General features: G+C 53.5%; 1 protein-coding gene across 8 annotated transcripts in view; it reads left to right on the top strand.

Annotated features, from left to right (window-relative positions):
* Positions 1–4,165, top strand: part of LSS (lanosterol synthase) — a 42,249-nt gene extending 38,084 nt beyond the window's left edge. For 6 of the 8 annotated variants that reach the window (XM_029214432.1, XM_029214433.1, XM_029214434.1 and 3 more), the window contains 3 exons: positions 334–504; positions 1,317–1,456; positions 1,893–4,165. In XM_029214432.1, coding sequence (XP_029070265.1) covers positions 334–504; positions 1,317–1,456; positions 1,893–2,227 — 646 coding nt within the window. In that variant the 3' untranslated portion in view covers positions 2,228–4,165. Of the gene's footprint in view, positions 1–333; positions 505–1,316; positions 1,457–1,480 lie in introns of all 8 variants that reach the window. The other 2 variants (XM_029214438.1, XM_029214439.1) reach the window with 2 other exon arrangements.
* The last annotated feature ends 5,385 nt before the right edge of the window (positions 4,166–9,550 follow it).

Raw genomic sequence — 9,550 nt, forward strand, 5'->3', positions numbered from 1 at the left:
CAAGTAGGAGCTGGAGCGGCCCGAGGCCAGGACACTGGCTGAGAGAAGGGAGGAGGCCTAGGGTCAGCTGTCTCCAGACACCTCCCCGAGGGCTGCTTTGCTGGTGGGTCACGTCCAGGAGGCCATCTGCAGATGCACGGCATCTCCCTTTACCTTCCAACAGCCCTGCGGTGCCGGCACCTCTGTCCTCCTTCACGTCCCACGGTGGGCTGGGCCTGAGTGCGGGGGCCCACGCACCCCTCTCTGTGACCCTGAGGGGCCTGGCCAGGGCGAGAGGGGGGGCAGGGACTTCGCCCGGCATGATGGTGTCTCTTGTCTTGCTGGTCTCTGCAGGACTGCCTGTGCAGAGGTCTCCCAGGCCTGCGACTTCCTGCTGTCCCGACAGATGGCAGATGGAGGCTGGGGGGAGGACTTCGAGTCCTGTGAGCAGCGGTGCTATGTGCAGAGCGCCCGGTCCCAGATCCACAACACGTGCTGGGCCCTGATGGGGCTGATGGCCGTCAGGTGGGGGCAACAAGGCCTCTCCCAGAGCCGCGGGGCTGGGCGAAGGAAGGGCGGTGAGCCGGCAGCCTGGGCGGGCACGGCAGCTGAGCTCCGAGTGCAGCAGTGCAGCAGTGGGAGGACGCGAGGCCTGCGGGGCCCCCTCAACAGGCTCCCAGGGCGAGGTGGCAGGTCCTGCAAAGAGGCCCCGCGACAGGGACAGCCAGGGGAGCAGGGCCGTCAGCAGTGTGAGGTGTGGCAGCACCTGCTCTGTGTCCACAGCCGGCCCTAAGCCACACACGTGCTCAGGCACGTGTGCACAACACACACACGCAGACGTGTGCACGCAGACGTGCACACGGTGTCCCAGTCTGTGCTGGGACCCCTGGGAAATCTCCCTAAAGCCCCCTCAAAGGAAGGTCAGGTAGTGTGGGCAGGAGCGGGCAGGCTGAGCTCCGTCTTGAGCCATCGAGCCTTCTGGTGTCTCACCAGGCCGGGACGAGCAAGCTTAGCACATGTGGCTTCGGTGGCCCTCAGAGGGCCCTGAAGACCAGTGGCCGGGTGGACAGGAGAGCATCCCCTCGTGGCAGGGACTGCCGCCCGGCCACGCGTGGGCTGCCCTCCTGCCCGCTCGCCTCTGCCCCGGTGGCATTTGCTGCTCCTCGGGGTGTCTGGTGGGCCGACTGTTACCGGCGGGTCTGTCTGTCATCGTGCAGCGTTTCACATCCTTGTCCCTGCGCTTGGCTGCGTGAGGGTGAGGACGCAGGTCTGTCCGCAGCCGGAGGGGGGCTCGTGCAGAGTGGTTGTGGGAGTGTTCAGTGCCCGTCTCCCTGCAGGCACCCTGACGTAGCGGCCCTGGAGAGAGGAGTCAGCTACCTGCTTGGAAAGCAGCTGCCCAATGGCGACTGGCCCCAGGTACGAGTGGGGCCGTGGGTGGGGTTGCACCTTGGGGATTTGAGAGTCACAAACACCACCGGTGAGTGGCCTGTGTTGGAAGCAGGTCTGTGATGGTGGCAGGGCCTGAAAGCCTGGGCCGTTTGCAACTGAAGCACTGGCTTGGCGGCAGGGCTGGTGGCGTCGGGGAAGGAGCTGGCGGGGGAGAAGCCCACGGGCCAGGACACCCTTGGGCTGATCCTGACAGCCCCTCACTCAGAAGGAAGTGTGGAAGGGCATGGGGTCACAAGGTCACGTGAGGCTGGCCCCGCCTTGGATGAGTCCGGGGTTGGTGGGGCTGCGAGGGGCTGGTGGCCCGGGCTGGAGGGTTTGTTGCAGGGCCTGGGGTCCAAGAGCTGGGGTGGTGGTAGGCCCCGCCTGCTGAGGTCAGCCGGCCAGCCCTCCAGCCAGGGTCTCGGTTCAGGGAGCTGTCCAGCCACCTGGTGGAGACGTTGTGTTCATTCCCTGTGTCCTTTCAGGACAACATCGCTGGGGTCTTCAACAAGTCCTGTGCCATCAGCTACACGAGCTACAGAAACATCTTCCCCATCTGGGCCCTTGGGCGCTTCTCCCGCCTGCACCCCGAGAGTGCCCTCGCCGGCCACCCTTGAGAGCACGTCTGGTCACGCAAGTTCCAGGCGAGGCTGGGGCATCTCAGAGGGGCCGAGGCAGCCCCCTCCCTGCCCGCTTCGGCGGAAGCGCTGAGCCTGGGCCTGTGGCACGGGCAGGGCTGGTGCCTTCAGACTTGATTTTCAGCATAGCGTTAGTTCTGAGAACAGTTGGTAGAGCTCGGGAGAGGGAAGGAACTGGATGAGCCGTGAGGGTGGGTAAAGCACAGTGCGCTCCGTGGTACCGCCTGGCGTGGTACATGTCCTCTCTGTGGGCGCGGGGCTGGGAGGGCTTTCCTGACCAGTGACTGAGTCCTCAGGAGCAGAGCAGCTGTGCCTCGTCTGCGACCTGCCTCGGGCCCTCGAGGACCGGCTCTTCCTGTCTCTGTCTCTGGCTGAGGGATGGGACAGCTGCCTGGAAAGGCCTGGCAGGAGAGGCTGGGCCTGCCTGTTCACCGTGGCGGCTCAGGCTCAGTGGGGATCGGGGACCAGACGCTGCAGGCCGGCCTGCCCCGGGTCTCGAGCTCGCCAGCGCCGCGTCATGGCTCAGCCGGCCCGTGGGGCGCCAGCATCGCTACCTCAGAGGTGGCAGGCGTCTTGTAGTGACAGATGGGAGGCCGAGCGTAAGGAAGGGTGAGGGGTCGTTAATGGCCACGCAGCAGTGGGACCCTGATGTGTGTTGGGGACACCCCTCACCCCCCTTTGTGCTCCAAGCTGCAGGGAGGGTCACATTTCCAGGGTGCTGCCTCTCAGGTGGTGAGCCTCTGAATTCCCCTCTGGCTTCTAAACCCGTCTGGCTTAGCGTGTGTGGACTTGGGGCTCAGGATGGAAAATCCAAACCCTGGAATTGCCTCTGACCTACGAGGATGAGCAGGAGTGTGGCTGTGAGGGTCACTGAGAGCGTCGATGAGGGTCAAACCCAGGCCTGGTGTCGCCCCAGGGGCCCACCTGCTTCTCGTCCCCCCCAGGGCCTTCTCCTTCTGCTGTTCCTCTGTGCCTCTCCCTGTCTGACGGCTGCCCTGGCTGCGCGGCCCCAGTGCACCACCCTCCCTCTGACAGCCAGAGAGACGCCTGGGTGCCCCCCTGCTCCCGCCACCCCTGCCCAGACCCTTAGGGTGCTCTCCGAGGTTTGCACCACGTGGCCTTGCTTCCGCAGCTCTCGTGGCCCCCGAGCGCTCTCCCTGACTCTGCCTGGGGCTCGCCTGCGTCCAGCCTTTGCCTGAGCTGCCCCCCACTGCCCTCCTGCCCCAGGTGGTGCTCTACCTGCTCTGAGCCCCGCAGGGCCTGGGCGCGCATATGCGCTGGCAGGTCCTGCTGGCTCCACCGGCTGCCACACTGTGGAACGTAGCGGGTGTTCAGCTGGCGCTAGTTGGATGTCAGCACTTGCCCCAGATGTTTTTAAACTAGGGTTTATTTTGCTGAGGAAGCTGCGCTGGGCCCCTTTGAGATCTGTCAGGGTTACTCTTGCACCAGCAGCGCAGACGGTGATTTCCAACGGTCTGCTTCTTGCAGTGGTCAATGCCCAGCCATGATCAGATCACTGGACGAAACATAAAGCTTCTGGGAAAGAAATGAAAATCAACTGTTACACTGAAACATTATGGAAGGTCACCTATCTTACCAGCTACCTTAATACACAGACATTTGAGCCCCTTAGGCAGAGGCTTGTCGTGCATGTGTTTTGTTTCATCCTGGAAACCGTCATAGATTGGGGTCTCTCGTGCCCCGTGTTGGACCACCACCCCTCAGTCTCAGGGAACAAGAGAAATTGTTCCAAGATAAGCAGGATGCACCTCTAGTTATTTGAGGGGAAAATATTTGCCTCAACCTGATTAAAAGTCAAGTTCTCTGTCCTGGGAGAATGATTAACATGTCTTGAATTCAAATTGTTTTATTTTTGGTTATCAGGAGCAAATTTTGAATGTTGTGCTGGGAAGCTTTCTCTGGAGCCAGATTAGCTTTTCTTGTTCAGCAGGATGTAAACTTCAGATCTGACCCTTTGAGGGATTCTCTAACTGGAAATGCTTAACTCACAATGGAAACTTATCTCCAAGAAAATACTTTCCTTACTGAACATAACCAATGTCGATATGTAGATTTAAATTTTATTCAGACAATAAAAATGTTTGAACAATTGATACAATCAACTGTTGCTTCCTCATTCTTCTCTCAACTCTCAGCAGCTAATTATAGGTTAATTGGTCAGCTTGATTTATTTTCATCTCTCCATCTGCAATATAAAGTTTTATTTATAAGGCTAGAAACACAAGACAAGGGGACACAAAGGCAAGAAAGTTAGAGGGGACTGGCAGGGATGTCACACATGAGGTACCTGCCAGGGGCTTGATTCTCTTGCTGTTGTTGGCCTCCAAAGTCAGTGCTCAGCTTTCTCACTGATTGTGGGAAGGGGGCGTCTGGGCTGCGCCTCTCCACAAGGCGTCTGGTCACAGCAGAATTCACAAGAACCGCCCTCGCAAGTGGCAGCCGTAGGAAGCTGAAGACGCAGCTCCGAAGAGCTCGGTAAACTTACTAGGGGCACTGGGGCAGCATGTCTTGACCTTGGGCTCCCCTCAAAGACATGTGCCTGGCATTTTCACTTGGAATTTCTGGTGCTGTTCTGAAAACCCTCTTTCCTCACTCAGGATTAGGGTGATAGCGATAACTTCAGAGTTACTTGTTTTCTTCTGGGAAAATAATTCAACCAATAGTTTCTATGTGATGACTATTATTGGTATGTGACTTGCAGCTTTCCTCCCAGGGCAGTGGTGCCCCAGGGGCCATTTGAGACCCGTGCTGCACATGGTGGAGAACAGCTACTTTGGTGGCTTTAGGCAGCCTCTGATGCCTGTCCCACGGCCAGGCCTCTTGTGCAGGATGCAGCGAGCCTGAGGCCTCGTGTTCCCTGATGCCCCTGGTTCTTGGGAAGGTAGGGGAGCAGGGCTTGCCCTTGGGCCCTCTAGGAATAGGTGAGCGTTGAAGCGGCCTGACGGTGGCCAGACGACTTAAAACATCAAACAGAGCTTCAGTGGCCTGTTGGATAATACTGAGTGGTCCAACACGTGTCATCTGAGACCTAGAAAAGCGGGAGGGAGGGTGGGAGGGAGGCAGAAAAACATTGGAAGAAACCATGGCTGAAATTTTCCCAAACACAAGACGTGTAAGCCCACAGATCCGTGAACCTCAGCAGACAGACCAAAAACCCCACCAAAACCCACTTTAAGGCTCATGATAATCTGATGAAGACCAAGGATGAATAAATCTTAAAAGCAAACGAAACAGGCACGTTATGTACTGGTGAGCAAAGACAAGGATGACAAGCAACTTCTCATCAGGAACAGACATGCCGGAATGATGTCTTCAAAGTGTTGAAACCTTAAATTCCATATTCAAAGAAAACAGAAATGAAGGCAGAGTGGACCTTTTCCAGACAAACCAACGCTGAAGGAATCATCCAGCAGCCTTGCCTTACGAGAAATGTTCAGTTGTTTAGGTGTGGGAAAGAGATACTGGGTGGAAGCTGATCTTCAGAGAATGAGGAGCACCAGGTGGGAAGTGTGTGGTAAATATAGAAGCTTTCCCCCTTTGTCTAAAAGATTTCTTCTTTAAAATTAACTTTTTTTTTTTAATTAATTAATTTTTGGCTACGTTGGGTCTTCGTTGCTCCACGTGGCTTTCTCTAGTTGTGGTGCGCGGGGGCTACTCTTTGTTGCGGTGCACGGGCTTCTCATTGCGGTGGCTTGTTGCGGAGCATGTGCTCTAGGCACACGGGCTTCGGTAGTTGTGGCACGTGGGCTCAGTAGTTGTGGCGCACAGGCTTAGTTGCTCTGCAGCAGTGGAATCTTCCCGGAACAGGGCTCGAACCCATGTCCCCTGCATTGTCAGGCAGAGTCTTAACCACTGTGCCACCAGGGAAGTCCCTAAAATTAACTTTTAAAAGCAAAAATAATAATGGTGGTTTTAACATAAGAAGTAAAAGGTATGACAACACAAAGGATATTGAAGGAGGATGGAGGCTCCTACCTCGTGTAGAAGTGGTATGCTACGTAAAGGTAGACTGTGATAAGCAGAAGAAACCTACTGTAAACCCTAGAGGAAACCACTAAAAAAGAAAGAGGTACAGCTGGTAAACTAATAAAGGAGGTAAAATAACCCTCCTAAAATAAAAGAAGGCGAGAAAAAGAAGACAAAGGACAGATGGGACAAATAGAAAACAAATAAGATAATAGGCTTAAACCCAACTCTTATGGACTGAATTGTGTCCCCCCCCCCCCAAACTCATATGATACTGCATCTGGAGATGGGGCCTTTAAGAAGATAATTAAGGTTAAATGAGGTCCTAAGGGTGGGTCCCTGATCCAGTAGAACTGGTGTCCTTGTAAGAGAGAGAGACACCAGGAACGCACACACAGAGGAAAGACCACATGAGGACCCAGGGTGGGCCGTCTGCACACAAGTAGAGAGGCCACAGGAGGGACCAGCCCTGCCAGTACCCTTGTCTTGGACTTCTAGCTTCCAGAACTGTGAGAAAATAAATGTTGTTTAAGCCACCCAGTCTGTGCTGGTTTGTTATGGCAGCCCTAGAAGACTAATACACCAACCATTTAAATAATTTTATTAACTGTAAAGGGCCAAGCACTCTGGTTAAAAGGCAGAGATTTTAACTACAGATTGTTAACATTGGATGAAAAAGCATGACCCATCAATGTTGGCCATAGAAATTTTTAGTGTAAAGATACAGACAGGATAAAAGTGAAAGTTTAGAAAAATACATAACATAAAAACACAAATAAGAAGAAAAAGTGCTATATTAATATCAGTAGATTTCAGGAAAAGGAATAGTACCAGAAATAAAAAGACATTTACTAACAAAAAAAATGTCAATTCATCAAGAAGGCATAGCAATCTTAAATGTATGTGCACCTAATAACAGAGCTTCAAATTACATGAAGCAAAAACTGGTGGAACTAAAGAAAGAATTAGACAAATACACAATTGAAGTGGGAGACTGTAATACTTGTCTCAGCAACTGTAGACAAAACCTTCAACCATCTTGAGGAATTGGCATCTGTACAGCTCCCAGCATTCTTTCCTAGTGCTCATTCACTAAGATAGGCCATATGCTGGATCATGAGACAAGTCTCAAGAAATTCAAAAGGATTGAAACTGTACAGAGTGTACTGTGACCACCGTGGAGTTAAATTAGAAATCAGTAACAAAAAGACTTAGAAAATCCCAAATATTTGGAAATGAAACAATACATTTCTAAATCATCTATAGTAAAAAATAAAAGCACAAGGGGAATTAGAAAATATTTCAAGCTGAATGAAAATAAAAACATGACGTCAAAATTTGTGGGATGTAGCTAAAGCTGTGCTTAGAGAAATGTTTACAGGCTTACATATTAATGCTGTAGATAAGGTTTAAAATCGATGATTGGGCTTCCCTGGTGGTGCAGTGGTTGAGAGTCCGCCTGCCGATGCAGGGGACACAGGTTCGTGCCCCGGTCTGGGAAGATCCCACATGCTGCGGAGCGGCTGGGCCCATGAGCCATGGCCGCTGAGCCTGCGCATCCGGGGCCTGTGCTCCGTAACGGGAGAGGCCACAGCAGTGAGAGGCCCGTGAAAAAAAAAAAAAAAAATCAATGATTTAATTGTCCATCTTAAGAATCTTAAAACCAAAGTAAGTAGAAGGAAGGATATACCAGACAAAAGGGTAGAAGTCAAATGTTACAGAAAACGTAAAAGAAGATCAATGAAACCAAAAGTTGATGCTTTGAGAAAAGTAACAAGCCTCTAGTCTGACCAAGTAAGAAAGAAAACAACCTATATCAGGAATACAAAAGGGTACCTCACTATAGATCCTGCAGAAATAAGTCGTCCAGCCTGCCCCCCTAAGCCTGGCCACCCTTTTCCCTGGATCACACGGTTCCCACATGCTCTGCTTTACATGCTCTGGCAAAAACCTGCTAACACTGTTTCTGCACTTTCACATTTGGTTTTCCGCCTCGGCTGGACCTATTAGTCCTCAGAGGCATAACACCTCAGAGAAGATAATAAGGAAATATGAGCTATGTAATGCCAATACTCCACAATGTAGATGATGTGGACAAATTCTTCAAAAGACACAGTTGTTGTCTAGATGGGCATGAGAAGAAATGGAAAACTTAAGTGACCTTATATCTATTTAAGAAATTGAATCAGAAACTAAAAGCTTTCCTGGAAGAAAACTTTAAGCTCACTGGCTTTGCTGGTGAATTTATCAACCATTTAAGAGAGAAATAGCAATGTAACACAACATCCAGAAAATGGAGGAGGGAACATTTTGCAACTCATTGTATAAGGTCAATATGACCTTGATAGCAAAACCAGACCAGGACATGACAAGAAAAGGAGATACAGATCAATTTCCCTCATGAATATAGAAAATACTTAAAATATTAGAAGTTGAATCCAGTGATGTGTTAGAAGGGAAGTGCATTATGACCAGGAAACTGGCAGGATGTTCCCAGGTCCATGGCTGGAGGGTACCACCTTGAGAGGGTTTTCTTGTGGGGGGGAAGAAATGGCATTGTAAGTGTGAGGGGAGGGGCCAGCGGAGGGGAGCTACTCACGCCCGGCCCTGCTCTCAGGAGGCTGGTGGGGCATCTGCCCTGGGGCCTTCCTCAGAGGCCGCTGTCCACGTTCCCGCTGACCTGTCAGCTCTGTCTTGGGGTGCAACCCTTCTCTGCAAATCCCACCCGAGATTGGGTGGGCGAAGTTACGCTAAGCTGTGAGTCTGGGGAAGGAAGGGCTGCGTTCTGCATGGAGGTTCCTCCCCCTCCCCCTGCCCTCGAGGCATCGAGGCGTCCACTGAAGGGGAGAGAAGACCCTGCTCCTGTTCTGGGCTGTGTCCTCAGGCAGAGCAGCAGGCGACCCACCTGCTGCCTTTGGAGCCAGGAAACAGTGCTGAGTTTATGCCCCTCCCGGGTAGTTAGTGGGAGTGGAGGGGGGTCACGGAGGTCACCCTGACCAAGGACTAGAATCTGGCTGGACTCTGCATGTGGTTGGTCCAGACGGCCCAGGGCCCTGGCCAGGGGTCCTCGGGTCCAGTAATGGTCAGTGTCCCTGACAATCAGTGCTGGTGGTCTGTGTGGGGACACTGACGTGCTGCCTGGACCCTCTGGACCAGGGGAGTGTCGTCGGCAGGTGGCCTCCAGCTGCCAGCCCCCTCGAGCCCGCTGGGGCTGCGTGGGCTGTGGGGGCCGTCGAGGGGCTCCCGGCCCGCCTTCCTTGCGTCCACGGTCTCCTCTCCCTCAGGGGTGTGGCCCAGAGTTCTCGCTGTTCCTGGGACATGCCAGAACCTTCCTATCTGGGCCTCGGCCTGAGCTGTTCCCTGCGCTGGGGTGCCCGTCCCGCGAGGTCGCAGGCGCCCCCTCCCCACCCTCCCGCCCCCTCCCCTCCGCTCCCTCGTGGCCGCGGGGCACCGCTGCTTTAAGGGCGACATCACAAGGCTGCGGAAGACCAGGGGTGTGGAACTCCGGGCTCTTCTCT

The sequence above is a fragment of the Monodon monoceros genome, unplaced genomic scaffold (assembly GCF_005190385.1).
Source record: "Monodon monoceros isolate NGI ecotype Baffin Bay Population unplaced genomic scaffold, NGI_Narwhal_1 Super_Scaffold_11, whole genome shotgun sequence".
In the NCBI taxonomy this organism is placed as follows: Eukaryota; Metazoa; Chordata; class Mammalia; order Artiodactyla; family Monodontidae; genus Monodon; species Monodon monoceros.